This window comes from Denticeps clupeoides, chromosome 10, assembly GCF_900700375.1.
Source record: "Denticeps clupeoides chromosome 10, fDenClu1.1, whole genome shotgun sequence".
Classification (NCBI taxonomy): Eukaryota; Metazoa; Chordata; class Actinopteri; order Clupeiformes; family Denticipitidae; genus Denticeps; species Denticeps clupeoides.
Genome location: NC_041716.1, coordinates 7,377,306 through 7,392,640, shown reverse-complemented (window position 1 = coordinate 7,392,640; position 15,335 = coordinate 7,377,306). Strand labels below are relative to the sequence as shown.

Sequence of the window (15,335 nt, the reverse complement as noted above, 5' to 3'; positions counted from 1 at the left end):
TCTCCTTTTCTCTTACAGGCTGTTAGTCAGTGCCTCCCAGGATGGAAAGCTTATCATTTGGGACAGCTATACCACAAACAAGGTAACATCCAAAATAAAAGCAGGGAAAAAAAACTGCAATTTATTGTTCTTATATTTCAGATTTTTGTCCCTCACATCAGTAAAAAACATTGTGTATATTATGTGTTACTGAAGCCACTCAGAAACAGGCTGAAATTGGCTAGTGGACCACAACTAGCCTTTCAGCACCAGAAAGTTCAAGTGTAACCCAAACTCTGTATGGCAACAGCTGTGCCATAGGATAATCTTTGCATAATGAAGGTATGTCATCATGTAGTTACCTCTCCTCCATTCTCTTCTGTACAGGTCCATGCCATCCCTCTGCGCTCTTCATGGGTGATGACCTGCGCCTACGCCCCTTCTGGCAACTATGTGGCCTGTGGTGGTCTGGACAACATCTGCTCCATATACAACCTCAAGACCCGCGAGGGGAACGTCCGTGTCAGCCGTGAGCTGGCCGGACACACAGGTAAATAAAAAAACAAAAATTAAGCTCTTCCAAACCCTCTGATCCAATCAGGCCCACTCCTCAACTCTGCTTTAGCCAAAACTTGTGTGTCCGAGCTGCATGTTGCTTTTAATTTATGGGGCAGTGGTGGCCTGGCTGGTAAGGAATTGGACTCGTAACCAAAGGGTTGCTGGTTCAAACCTCAAATTGCCACTGAGGCTACCGTCCCAACATACTGCTCCACAAACTCCTTTCATGGCTGCTCTCAAGGCAGGAATATACTTGCTGTAAACTATGTACGCGTGTACAGCCAGGGTCTTTGTCCTGCATTCTTTGCGTCAGTTTTTGGGCACATCCTCAAAAATTAACAATACGAATGCAACACCTGCGTACGTTTATTGGCCAGAGTTGATCTGCCCTCAACAGATTACTTTTAAGACATTAAGAGTTTCATTCATTTATTTGGTTTGTGCCCTCGACACTGACAACTGGTGGTAGGGAGTTCACACTACATATTACGACGCACAGTATTGACGCAGGTATATCCACACAAACATTTACAATGCAACTGTGTACGTATACGCGTACGTTGCTCGCAGGAGGTATATTTCTGCCGGAAGGGTGATTTGGTTAAACGCAGAGGAAATGTTTTATTGTCCCTGTGTGCTGTGCTCACTATCACTTTCACACAATTGGATTAATTAAGTAGCTAATTTGCATTACATGGCAGGTGAAGGTGATCTGATTAAGAGGAGTTTGGAAAACCTCCTGCTTTGTAGCTTTCCCAGCCACCAAATGTAGTACTTTACAGAGTATTCATTTGCATGGCTTTTTGTTACACGTCTTGTAACATTTGCAACCCTTAAGTCAGTATGAAGAAGGACTGATGCAAGTCAGCACTGTCGTTTCAGAGTAGAGAAGTACATTTCAGCATCTCATTCGTTAAGATTTCTGAGTGCATATAGAGCCAGTGGGGAAAGTAGAAATGGAGGTATGGGGGAGGTCAGTGAGTTCATGTTCAGGCGCAGGCCTTTTTTTACACTATTAATTATTTATATGGAGACACCCTCACACCTAGAGAATGCTTTATACTCACTTGACTCAGTTCATACCATTGTGTAGCTGGCGACCCTTTAAAAACCTGTATTTTTTAATCAGTTCTATGAACACAAACCTCGTTTTAGCAAGTTATGCTCATGCTAATTGCCCCCCCCCCCCTTTTTTTTTTAGAAAATTGAGATAATTTGACCTTTTATTTCTTAGTGACATTGCACTCTGTACTGTCATTTAATGATGCTCATTGATGCAAAATGTTCAGTCTAAGAACATCCCTTACTTGGTACATAGTGTATTAACATAATACTTGTGGGATGCAGGCAGATGTATAAATAATTCCAGGTTTCATGGGAGCGTGGCTCCTGAGCCGATGGGTGGGTGGGTTGTGCTGCGAATGGCTCCAGTTCTGAACGTTGTCGTCTTCTGCTTCTCAGGGTACCTGTCCTGTTGTCGCTTCCTGGATGACAACCAGATTGTCACCAGCTCTGGTGACACCACCTGGTGAGTTTAAGTACTGCCACAGTGGCACTGTTTTTGTACTACAGCCCTGATCATGTGACTTAAGTAGTGCCATAGTTACATTTTAGAATATATATATATTTTAAATATGCTGTTGGTTTACATTTACTTCACTCTGGAATTACTTATATTGAGTCTGTTGAAAAGGCACTTTGTAGACTTTGACTTTTTAGACTTTGTAGGATTTGGTACTTCTGCTTAGTTAAGAGTTTTCTTCTTTGCTCTCAGCACTTATTGCCATTTGATTTTAGATTAGACTAATGTGATTAACATTTGTTATGATATTGCTAATATGCCTTTTTTTTAACCTCAATAACATAGTGCTCTCTGGGACATTGAGACTGGCCAACAGACAACCACTTTCGCTGGCCACACTGGAGACGTGATGAGTCTCTCACTGGCTCCAGACACCCGTCTGTTTGTGTCAGGAGCGTGCGACGCCTCCGCCAAACTCTGGGATGTTAGAGAAGGCATGTGCCGACAGACATTCACCGGCCATGAGTCTGACATCAATGCCATTTGTGTAAGTGGGCTCCATACCCTGTGCCTCTATACTCGCTGAAGATGTTAATTTACTTATGGCCTACATATGCAAATGTAGCATTGCATTGCCTGCACACCTTGGTGTGTTAAATATTTTTCGTCAGCTTACTTTTTCCACAGGGGCCTGAATGAAACATGTTTAACCACTTATGTACTGGCTGTGTGTGGGTGTGTGTGTGTGTATACTTGTGTACTATAAATGTATACTATATCTCTTCTTAAGCAAGTTTAACCATAGTTACTTCTCAGAGTGGCCCCCTCTTTCTGATTTAACCCGTAAATCTGTGGTTTGTCTGATTAGCATTTACAGTCCAGAGGGAACTAAATCATGAAAGCCTATTGTTTGTTTCTTTTGGTGATGTGGTGAATAGTTCTTCCCCAACGGCAACGCCTTTGCCACGGGCTCGGACGACGCCACCTGCAGACTGTTTGACCTGCGCGCCGACCAGGAGCTGATGGTCTACTCCCACGACAACATCATATGCGGAATCACCTCTGTCGCCTTCTCCAAGAGCGGCCGCCTGCTGCTGGCCGGCTATGACGACTTCAATTGTAACGTCTGGGACACCCTCAAAGCAGACCGCGCTGGTGGGTTTGACATCCATAACCACCCCAAACACACACACACACACACACACACACACACACACACACACACACACACACATACTGGATGACCCCATGACTCTCTGCCGGGGTCAATAAACATCAAAGACAGAACTGGAAACTCCAGCCTGAAAGGGTGGGGCACTGATGAGAACAGATCATCTCCACCCTTTTCTTCATTCTTGTTTGTGGATTGCTCGGAATGAAGCATTCTTGCACATTAAATAATAATTGGTAAAGGCCTAATTTTGGGCCGTTAACTGCTGATGAGGCGGTGGAAGTTCTGCTATGAAAGCAGTCTTGTTGGGCAGATCAATGTTTTTATACATACTTATGAACAAATAAGCGCACCAAATAAGAATAGGAACACTATCATATTTTTCTCCTTGCAAAGTGTTCCTGATATTGAATATTAGCCAAGCTTAAATTCATTCTGAATGTCAACTTTTTCCAGTCGCTGAGTGCTTCACTTCCAAAATCATGATTATGAATTATTGCTACTGTAAAATACTGTAAAATAAATACTTTATCTAAGGTTTCCAAAGTATGGATTTTCTACCCAGTCCTTTAGCCCCACCCCCACATTTCTCATGGCGGCGGCTGCTATTTACAGGGCCTGGCGAACGGAAGATCCCCCAGGCCGAGGCATGAATTCTTTAGTGATATTGACAGCGTGTGCATTTCTGATCAGAAGCCGTGTAACTTTCAGAGGGGCAGCCTGGGGGGAGTGTTAACAGAGAGCCACAATGTACATCAGTGAAGGCGGCGCTGCAGCGGACATGTCGCCGTCGCCGCCGCCTCCTCCTCCTCCTCCTCCACACTAGTGTGGATGCTGTGCCTGCTCGTAAATGTATTTATTTATTGCCTTAGCCCTGAGCTGTATTATGTTTGAGTTTCCATTGGGATGTGCATACATGCAACAGTGACATCACATCAGAGTGCAGAGTGAAATTAGGAATTACAGCTGAAATAAATAGCTGTAGCAAATGGCATTGGTCTGAGAAAATTGCTGAAGGCTTCCAGTCTGTAAACCAGTGAACCAGCCATAATAGTAAAAGGTTGTCATTCTTTTTGTCATTCAGCCTCAGAGCAGATATTAATGGCTATCTGATCAGATTAAGGGATAAATTATATACATGCTGATGTAGGTGATGCCGCAACGAATGTCACATATGTCCTTGCACTCATCACTTAACTACATTTACCTTTATGACATTTATCAGATGCCCTTTTTTAGAGCATTTAGGCCATAAGGGGTTACCCTTACTGGCTGTGGTAGTAATTTTGGATGAAATTTAGTCAAGTGTGTTAATACACAATGTATAAATTGTTCAATTATTATTAAAAGTACTATTACTCCCTCCTAAACAGCTGAAACTGTCACACTGCAGATCACATTCAACATTGCACACTGCACTTTATGTACTCTCTTTATAGGATTTAGATTTTTGCCTATTTATTTATAGACCTATGTACATTCTTACATAAATATATTTATAAACAGTATAAACAAATTCCACAACTTCCATCCTTGCACATTGTTTTTTTTTTTTTTTTTTTTGTTGTTTTTTTTCCTACACTGTACTTGAGAGACACCATCTGGAATCATATTCCTTGTATGTGCTTGCACTTACTTGGACAATAAATACGATTTTGATTCTGATCTTAATTACACTAAAGGATTAATGTGGATGTAGAGACTGATGTACTAAAGGTTTCCGACACAAATCTAGCTGTACCATTATGGTCAGGTTGGGGGTACTGGTACATAATGCATGGTTGTGCTTCCGGTTTTAGGTGTCCTGGCTGGGCATGATAACCGCGTTAGCTGCTTGGGCGTGACCGATGATGGAATGGCTGTGGCTACAGGCTCCTGGGACAGTTTCCTCAAGATCTGGAATTAAAGCATGAAGGTGAGATTTACATTTGTGTAGCTAACAATTTACGACTGTCAATTTCCCAACACCAGATAATGGAGCAAAATCTAGAAGATTTATTTTCATGTCACAACAGCCATGAAGTGAAGCCTGGGTCCAAGTGTTATTCGTCTCCTACATTTGCAGAGTAGTAAGCTTAATTCAATTTAGTTCACCCTGTTTAAAATCTTGCATCTTGAGTATCAGGATTATATCTGGAATAGGCACATAAAGAAATGTAATACAGACTAACACTCCTCCACATGCAGGAAGTCACTCTTTTTTCCCCCAAATGGCTTTGGATATTCCCTCCCACATATTTTATTTTTTTCTGACTAACTGGAGACACCTTTTCACTGCTTAGTGACTGAAATTGTACAGTGTAGATCAAAGTGAATTGAAAAGGTCTGAGCCTGTGTGATCCTTTTGTATTGGTTTAAATTTCTGTTTTTTCCCCTCTCTTCTCAGATGGCATCCGGACTCCAAAGTTGACTGGAAGATCATTCCAACATCAAAAATGTTCAATTTTATTGCATATCCAATCTTTTCAAACACCTCAAAAAACTGACTCCATCACCCCACCTTCTACCCCAGTCCCCCAAAACAATATGAATCAAAACTATGAAGGGCAAAAATTATACTTTTCCTTCCCATTAAAAAAAAAGAAGAGCACAATTGTTTATCACTCAGATAAATCACGAGGAATTCAGTGGTAGAAGAGAAAATGGGAACGAAATTGTGCATTCCTTCTGGGACCATTTTATGATGTATTTAATACATGAGTAAATAAAAAGTAACCCCTCAAACGTGTCCACTACTGTCCGTACTGTCCCTTGTGCGGCGGGTATTATTGAAAGGAAGAAATTCTCATTCTTGATAGCTATTGGGTTTTTTTTTTTATTTTATTTTATGTTTATATTTTATAACCACCACCCCACCACCCCCCCAGGTTCTAGATATGTGATCTGTGGATAATTGTTGAAATGAGGATTGAAAGCTTTCTTTTGTCTCATAGTCTTTAAAATATTTTAGAACTCAGTTTGTAGATTTGAAAAAAAAAAATAAAGGTATAAATAATCACCATGTCATTTTAATCCAAATGAATTGAGCTTCACCATGGAGTCCAAGTCCAGCTTTCAGGGTATTTCCACTCTGTGTATCTAGTCCCCCTCTCTCCTTTTCGGTTTCCTTTTCCTCCTCCTGTCTAGTCACAAATCTTTGTTTGCACAAAAATAAACTTTGCGTATATAGAATAATGTTGAAAATGTTAACTAACCAAGCACATGCTGTTTTAAGATAATGATGAATGCTCGTTTTTAAAATGAAAAGCCGTTTAACAATTTCTTCACTTTTTTTGGGCAATGTAGTATAATTAAATGAAGATTTAACCCATTGGTTTATTAATTTTATTTTGTTTTGTTTTATTTTCGGTTCCTTTTCTGTTGAACTTGGTTTGGACTGGTGATGTGATTGGAAGTGGGAGGGCTTTGGGAATCATTCCAGAATTCCTGTCAACACAGGTGCCCCTTCCACGCTTGGAAATGCAGTTCATATTCTGTGAATGACATGTTGTATAAATCAATGTTTGAAAATAATGATATTGAAACTTTTTAAGTTAAAAATTAAAAAAAAAGTTATTTTGGTTGTCTGCCATGGGTGGGTTAACTCTCTTAGAATCGCATGCTGTAGAATTGCTTATAAAGAGGTGCATATGGAACTAAGTCCTTTTCGGTGTGTTTCTTTAAGAAAAATAACCTGTTAAATATATCATCACCATCACAGTAATATTTATATTCTGTTTTGGCTACTCTGTGCATACAGAATGAAATTTAACTTGTCAAAAGCTATGCACTTAAGAGAAGCAAATACACCAACCCCCTTCCTTCCCTCCCCACCCCCTTGAGAAACAGACGCAAGTCAGTCTACACACACACACACACACACACACACACACACACACACACACACACACCGCCCTCCCACACTCACGGATACTCACGCGAACTCGCACACGTCACATGTACACACATCAATGAATAGAACAAAGAAATTTTCATTCTTTCTGTAGCAAAACAAATTCCAGATACAAAGAGAAGAATGACAGTAACTTTTTGTAACAGGTTTTGTTTTTCTGTCCTTTAATAAAAAAAAAAGAGAAAAAAAAATATATTTAATAAAACTGCAGCATTTGAATGGCAGGATTTTCTGTTCCCTTCACTGTACACAGGGTCTCTCTCTGTAGCAGTAGTGGCATTTTATTATTATTATTATTTTTATTTTCATTCTGTTATTTCTCTGCGACATTCTGTACAAAAAAATGTGCTGTTATTGTGCGTTAGGCCTGGAGTTGGCAAAAAAATTAATAAAAAACTTAAAAACATTACAAATTAAATTCCCTTTTCCTTTTCTCTCTCTTTATCGCTCACTCTCTCCATGAAAATAGCTGTAGAGCTCTGCACCCAATTGTATCCCTTTCACCTTTTGTATTTAATTTTAAAGTCAGTCGGTGTACAACAGAAAGCTGGATGCAAGATAGAAACAATATTAAAATGTATTGTTATTTAAGATGTAATAAAAAGCAGTTTGAGCTGATCTGGTGTTGGGACGTTTCTTTCTCTCAGAGGTAAATGGAACATTTTGCATCATCTGTCTGTTTCAGGATTAAAGAAATGCATTTTTTTTTTTCATTCCTAATTTTAGTACATGTTCAGATTAAGGTGTGATTAGGTAGATCATATTTAATGGAATTGTTCTGGCTGAAGATTTCTGGTAGGCATAAAACCAGTAATGTTGAACTTTAAACTTTTTCTTCTTTGCATGATATCTAAATTCTGCTTTTTAGGAATTTTAATTTGATCACAATGTGTGTGTTAAATCATGTGATCTTTCTAGTCAAACATCTAAATAAAAGTTTGTTAGTTTTAAACTATTTACAATACTTTTTTTTCTTTTCATGATGACGTGGGCCAAGATTGTGCAAAAGTCAACAGACTGGAACTGGAAATTGTCAAAATAAAACCTTATTTAGTTACAGATTCCCAGAGGTTTCCTTGGAAATTGCAAATCCTCTCCAGGCCAGAATGGCAGAAATATCTTTCCATGGAAATTAATGCTTTCACCGACCACAGAACCTCTTGAGGGCGAACGGAAAGCAGTTGTACAAATTGGCACGACTTCACTGCGCCTTCCTAAATAAGGACATGCAGTACAGTGTAATGTGGTAATTCTAGTGTATGCGCAACCCTACAGTGGAGCCTTCAAGACGTTCCTCCCACAGAAGCCACAAATCTGCTGGGCCATGCCGTGTCACAAGTGTCCATACTTTCTCATGAAAAGGTTCTAAATTGTTTATAAGATTGTCTTAACAATACAATGTAAAAAAAAAAAAAAGTCGGATTTCAGCTATTCCATGCGCCAATATATAACACGGATGTCACATCTTCAGTTTCTGATTGGAGGGTGGATTAACACATTGTGTCATTTATTTCAATAAACTGCTGCGCTCGTGGCACTTCTGTGGAAATAAAGATGACAGAATGTGCTCCAAAAGAAGGTGTCACAAACAAAACAGGACATTTTGAAGGACATGTCATATGGACCAGGTGCCCCCGTCCTGCCTCAGTTTGACAGTGTTGACCTCCTCAGATGTTAAAAGTCAAGTCAGTGCTGGGCCACGAGAGCTGGGTGGGATAAGCAGAGTTCTCTGTTGTAGAAGGTCTTGCTGAATCAGGCACATCATGCCCTAAAGTTCCTTTACCTGGCAGCGCTGACAGCAAAGAATAAAACATCTAGAATATTTTCTCGGCTATTGTTGGTTGACACACCCGATGTACACACACAAGGTGCACCTGTTCGAGACGTCGCATTAGACCTGCAGCAGGATGGAGGAGGACGTGGTGAGTGGCACCATGGAGCCCGTTTCAAAGTCGAAGTCGATCATGGTGTGGTGACCCGTGCTCTGGCTGCTCTGGGACGAGCCTGTGCCCATCTGACGCTCCTGCAGACTCCTCAGGTAACTCTACAGGACAGGAGCAGTTTTGAACATGACGATTAGCTGACCAGTAAAACAAATGCCGTTATATAAAATACATTTGCATTGTCACAGCAAAAAGTGGCCAGTTGTAAAGCAGAAAAAACAAATAGAATAAAAAATATATATACCAACAGTACAGTATAAAAAGTACACTCTGAAAAAAATAAACATGAATGAGTAGAAAATATAGAAAATATAAATGCATTCATGTGCATGTGTAAACTTGGATGAATTAAAAATATGCATGGATGTGCACATTGATTATATGCATGTATATATGCATGTATGTGCATGTATTGCACATTCATGAAAAACACTACGGTGTATTGGATGTGTGTTTAAACCTGCTACAGTAAACCATGAGACTAAATGCTGTTATATTAGAGACTAATATGGATTTCAAGACAGATTTCAAGAAGTTTTCATGTGTTAAGAAATGTGAGTGTAGGTTGGTGCACAATGATATTGACTGAAAATAGTATTGCTGTACTCGTGTATTACATGTTTTATAAGTAAAAGTTATATGCATTTTTGAATGCAAAGTGGGTGCCAGCTTCAGGCACCCCAATACTTTTGACAACACAGAGCCAATACTTTTGTCAACACAGAGCAATACGAAGTCAGCATGTGATGTGTATGAACACCCAGCAGATGGCAGCAACGGGCAGCCGACTGCAATGGCATTTATTTTGACTCACAGGGGCCAGGACATCTCCAGCATAGCGCTTGAGTGGCGGGGGTCTCTGGCGGTACATCCCCTCGGCCGGGCGGCGCAACTCTCGCTGTCTGATCCTCATCAGAGGAACTTGTTTCTGTCTGCGGCTCACTATCACTGAGGAGAGAGAGAGAGAGAGAGAGAGAGAGCGTGAAAAAAGTCAGTCAACTTTTCATTCATCTCACCATGTATGTACAAGTACATAGAGAAATAAAATCGGGGATTCAAAGTGTGCAAAAAATGCTGTGCAATTAAAAATAACACAACAACACCAAAAAGGACATTGTGAGTGCTGCTCGCCTGGTTCGCTGTAATCGTATAGTGGTTAGTACTCTGCGTTGTGGCCTAGTGAGTAAGGAAGCGGCCCCCATAATCAGAAGGAGGTGCCATCGAGCAAAACACCGTCCCCACACACTGCTCCCCGGGCGCCTGTCATGGCTGCCCACTGCTCACCAAGGGTGATTTTTAAATGCAGGACACAATTCGTTCTGTCACTGTGTGCTGTGCTGCAGTGATTCACAATGACAATCACTTCACTTTTACTGTGCAAGGACCCATAATACAGTGTAGGTCGAGATGGCCTAGTGGCAGCAATATAATATTATTTATCATTATATAATAATAATAATATACATTTACATTTACAGCATTTATCAGACGCCCTTATCCAGAGCGACTTACAATCAGTAGTTACAGGGACAGTCAGGGACACAATGGTAGAAAGTGGGATTTGAACCTGGGTCTTCTGGTTCATAGGCGAGCGTGTTACCACTAGGCTACTACCACCATGTAGTTATTATAGGATAATAATTATCCACCCTTATCCAGAGCGACTTACAATCAGTAGTTACAGGGACAGTCCCCCTGGAGCAACTTAGGGTTAAGTGTCTTGCTCAGGGACACAATGGGATTGTGTTCTGGTTCATAGGCGAGTGTTTTACCCAATAGGCTACTACCACCTAATAACTATGACATTAATAATAATATAGCATTACAGATGTTGTTTTGGGGGGGTGGATGACTAATGTCTGTTTAATAAGAGGTTGACCATTGTAAACTGTGTGTGTTTGTTTATTTCAACAGTAGATAGAAATATTTTTTGTCCCCAATTGTGTGGAAATTTGTTTGTTATTGCAAATAAAGTGTAATAGAACTGTCAGGATTGGCCACAGCTGGAAACTGCTGTAGCCAATCAGGACTGCTTTTAAAAAGCCTGTGATTTACGCCCCTCTGGAGCTCCAACCTTTTTGTGAATTCTTTGGTGAACTTGTGTGTGATTTTGTACCTGGCAACCTTTTTGAGTTCTGGCAACCGCCACACGCCTGCGGGCTAGTTTATGTTCTCGCCTTTGTTCCCCTGTTTTCAGCCATCGCGCTGCTTTTGTTAATTCATATTTATAAATATATCATTGTTTCCCTTATGTCCCGCCTCTGCGCTTCCTTCCCTCGTCAGCTCACCGACATGACAAGAACACTGAAAATGACAATGAATGTGAACGAAAAGTCAAGTTTTTAAACCTTATTATATAACCTGAGAAGCACATCAAAAACAGAGTTAAATAAAAAGTAACATGATGTTAGGTCCACTGGAGTGGCTGTGAAAGGTTTCCTTTAAAAAAAGAAATAAAAAAATTAAGTTATTGTCACATGTGATACACAGCAGCACAGCACACGGTGCACACAGTGAAATTTGTCCTCTGCATTTAACCCATCACCCTGAGTGAGCAGTGGGCAGCCATGACTGGTGCCCGGGGAATAGTGTGTGCGGACGGTGCTTTGCTCAGTGTCACCTCAGTGGATCGGGATTCGAACCTGCAACCTTCTGATTACGGGGCCGCTTCCTTAACCGTTAGGCCACCACTGCCCCGTTCCTTGTTTAGTGAGATCTGGTTGAGCTGATCACAAAACCAGCAACTGCTCATGATGAAGAAAGTGTGACCATTTACATAAAATGGTCTACTCGTTTTAGAGCTGTAGAAGATCCTTATAGAAGATTTTTACATGTGGACTATATTTTTGATTGACAAAAAAAAACAGGCGACAGGATGCGCTGTAACAGATGCATTTTATATTTTTATATTTGTTCCTTCTGGATTAAGTCTTGCCTGAACAGTTTCCACTTTCGCTCTCTTTACTCCTCCGTGGTTTAATATCCAGTCTAGTACTGTGGTTTACAGCCAGAAATGCTGCCGCCATCATCTTTGGTAATAAAGTGATAAAGTGAAGTGATTGTCACATGTGATACACAGCAGCACAGCACACGGTGCACACAGTGAAATTTGTCCTCTGCATTTAACCCATCACCCTGAGTGAGCAGTGGGAGGCTCAGTGACACCTCAGTGGCACCTTGGTGGATCGGGATTCGAACCGGCAACCTTCTGATTACGGGGCCGCTTCCTTAACCGCTAGGCCCCTGGTAACACTGACAACCAGTTGTTCTTTCGCACTGACCTTGAGTGTGTGAGACCCCGTGGGCTGTCAGCCTCCACTGCACCAGCGCTCCCAGCAGGCCGAGGGCAGGCCAGGACGCCAGCACCACCCACGTGTACCAGCAGTGCGCTTCTCGGGCCTCCCTGCGCAGCCCCTGACGCACCCAGGCCCCCAGCACTGGCGTCTCCACGCAGTAGTCCGCACACGCCGTCACCACGGCGGCACCCAGCGCCGCCGTGGCGCTCACAGCGAACGCCTTCTGCCACAGCAGCGCCAGCACGCCGCAGGAAACGCCCGCTCCCGTTGCGATGCCCAAAGGCACCCAGGCGGGGGAGAGGGAGCAGTGCTGCCCTGCTGCCAGCAGGGCGGCGGCAGAGAGCAGGAGGCCAAGCTGCAGGCCGGTAACGAAGAGACCAGCGGCCTTCACCAGGAGCGTAACTGCGCCAACTAGTATACCCGCGCCCAGGCAGAGGCCAGCGTGGGATTCGGTGTCCATCTGGGGGTCCACAGCCTTGGCGAGTGGGTAGGACACACCCAGTCCCAGCACTAGCCCTGACAGGAACATGACCAGCTTCAGGCAGCGGTAGCCTGGTGGAGAGAAAGAGCCACATCCTGAGGTTCTGGTACCGAGAGCTGCAACAACGCAAGTTAGATCCATTTATTGGAGGCAGTTTGACTTTCTTAAAATTTATTAGAAATGGAGCCATAAACATTTCAACATTTAAAAAGAAATATGGCAATATTTGATAGGAAAACTAGAAACAGATGACATTTTCTAACATTACAAAAAATCTGAACATTCTGTTGTTCAGTAAGAGCTCTACTGTCAAATCTAGATTACGGTAAATACTTTAGTTCATCTTTCAGATTGACTTTTCAAATATTAAAAACATATGATTTTAAACAGGTAACTGGGCACAAGGTGGAGCAGAGTGGCTCTGGCTCCTTGGATTGATTTCTTTTGTTTGCATGTCTGTACATAATCTGCTGTATTTGATTTGAACAAACTCGCGATTCATACCCTCCATGCATGTTCGGGCAGCAACAGACATTCAACAACTGGGATTGATGTTTGAAGCTGCTGACTTCCCCTTAAAAGCAGTGCTTGGAAAATATATTTACAGCATTTATCAGACGCCCTTATCCAGAGCGACTTACAATCAGTAGTTACAGGGACAGTCTCCCTGGAGCAATTTAGGGTTAAGTGTCTTGCTCAGGGACACAATGGTAGTAAGTGGGATTCGAACCCGGGTCTCCTGGTTCATAGGCGAGTGTGTTACCCACTAGGCTACTACCACCCCAAAATAACGAATCAGTGAGATTTCCAGAACTTTAGTCCCATTGATTTTCCTGATGTTCAAGCCACTAATTGAGCAACAAGGGAAGTTCTCTCATTGTTGACTTGGCATTTAGAGTGGAAGTTTCCAGCACAATTCACAGAAAGCTTTATGGAACTGATCCTCACAGGGCTGAATTTGTCAGGTGGAGTCGTGAGTCAGGGCGATAAACAGCAGCTGATCCACTTAACAGAGGACGTCTGTCCCCAAGCCACCCTGCACGTCCTTAAACTGCTGCCGTGGAAAGGAGAGTCACCCAAACGTTGTCAAGATGAAGAAAGGAAGGTGGGTGGGGCTTATATTTTCGAGGTGCTACTGAAGGATCCAGAAGCATCAGATTCACTTGTCTGCCAGTCAGAATGCATGAATGACATGTTGTCCACCAATGACCTGTGAGCAAGGATGCTGTGTGTGACATTTTACAGGAACCAGAATGTGCTTTTATGGCAACATGACACGTCATTAAAATGGTGATTTATGATGCCAAGAAACATGCCTGAAAAATATTAGGGCTACAGACTAGTTTCTGTTCTCACATGGTGAAGTCAACATTGGCCTAGAAAGAAAATTGAAAGAGGTATATGATCACTAATAACCAGGATATACCTGCATCCTGTAAATATATTATATATTATCAGCTGCTCATGCCCGGGTATAAAAATGTATAAAACGTATGAAAGTATTTACCAAAGAAGCAGTAGATAGCCCCGACCAAAAAGCACATTGCACAGATGGCTGCCGGGACAGGCTCGTGGTTCCTTTTCATCTGAAAGCCGCAGGCGTACGTCTCCTCCACCGGCGGTCTCACCCGGTCAGCAGCGAGCAGAGAGGAGTCAGCCATTCTGAACTAATCTGGAGTGTGTGGTTCTATTTAGGAAGCCCGCCTTCCCTGATGCGGTTCTTCTTCGCAGACTCGTAGGCTTCCTGCACACGGCTGACATTCATCTTCACAACGTCTCCTGAGCAATTAAGGATTAACCAAAATATCCAATCAAGACTATAACGAAGACATTTCTCATTAGAGGCAATTCCTCCAGTCTATCTAAAAGTGTAAAGTATAAAATGATACATGCCTGTAATCAAATCAAAATTAAATCCCTTTTATTGTAACCACTTGAAATAACAGGAACAAGTAAATAAGTTACATATGTAGAATACTGAAGCTCTGACATCATGATTTAATATTTTGCTGGGTGTAGAATATCAATTCCAATTTCTTTCACTAATGTATGGTGATGAGGAGGACATTTGCTGGAAACAGAGAGACACCAAGGATGTCCCCTTTCCCCAAAATTCCAGTTGGACTCTCGAAGTACGCCGCAGCTGCACCGAGACCTCCGTATGTCTGTCTGCTGACCTCTCCTACATCCCCTCCCCCGTCTTTCCCAAGCAAGGGTGTGAGGAGGAAACGGCCATAACCCCCCCCCCCCCCCCCCCCCCCCCCCCCGTATGCTCCGTGTCCGTTCCTCTCAGGAAGCAGAGCAGGAAAAGCGGCAGAGCACGCCAGGTTATTGTTCTGCACATGTGGACAAGTGCTTGTCCAGCACACCTTGTGCACAGCTGGATTCCTGCCGGGAGCTCGAAACAACGTTGTTTTGACCGCTTGCAAGGAGGAATAACCACAGGGTTCCCCCAAAAACAGCGAATAAAAGCGGGATTTTAAATGTTTTCAT

At 42.3% G+C, this 15,335-nt stretch overlaps 2 protein-coding genes across 7 annotated transcripts in view; one reads left to right on the top strand and one right to left on the bottom strand.

The window, feature by feature from the left end:
- gnb1a (guanine nucleotide binding protein (G protein), beta polypeptide 1a) overlaps window positions 1-7,535 on the top strand; it is a 26,907-nt gene extending 19,372 nt beyond the window's left edge. For all 4 annotated transcript variants that reach the window (XM_028994951.1, XM_028994950.1, XM_028994952.1 and 1 more), the window contains exons 5-11: window positions 19-82; window positions 367-529; window positions 1,999-2,065; window positions 2,405-2,606; window positions 2,998-3,214; window positions 5,030-5,145; window positions 5,617-7,535. In XM_028994951.1, coding sequence (XP_028850784.1) covers window positions 19-82; window positions 367-529; window positions 1,999-2,065; window positions 2,405-2,606; window positions 2,998-3,214; window positions 5,030-5,136 — 820 coding nt within the window. In that variant the 3' untranslated portion in view covers window positions 5,137-5,145; window positions 5,617-7,535. The remainder of the gene's footprint in view (window positions 1-18; window positions 83-366; window positions 530-1,998; window positions 2,066-2,404; window positions 2,607-2,997; window positions 3,215-5,029; window positions 5,146-5,616) is intronic.
- The window catches only part of LOC114798885 (transmembrane protein 198-like), a 9,004-nt gene continuing 956 nt past the window's right edge, over window positions 7,288-15,335 (bottom strand). Inside the window, exons 1-4 of one of the 3 annotated variants that reach the window (XM_028994956.1) lie at window positions 14,350-14,503; window positions 12,347-12,913; window positions 9,880-10,013; window positions 7,288-9,166 (exon numbers count right to left, since the gene is read on the bottom strand). In XM_028994956.1, the coding sequence (XP_028850789.1) occupies window positions 9,014-9,166; window positions 9,880-10,013; window positions 12,347-12,913; window positions 14,350-14,503 (1,008 nt within the window). In that variant the 3' untranslated portion in view covers window positions 7,288-9,013. Of the gene's footprint in view, window positions 9,167-9,879; window positions 10,014-12,346; window positions 12,914-14,349; window positions 14,622-15,335 lie in introns of those variants that run through there. The other 2 variants (XM_028994955.1, XM_028994957.1) reach the window with 2 other exon arrangements.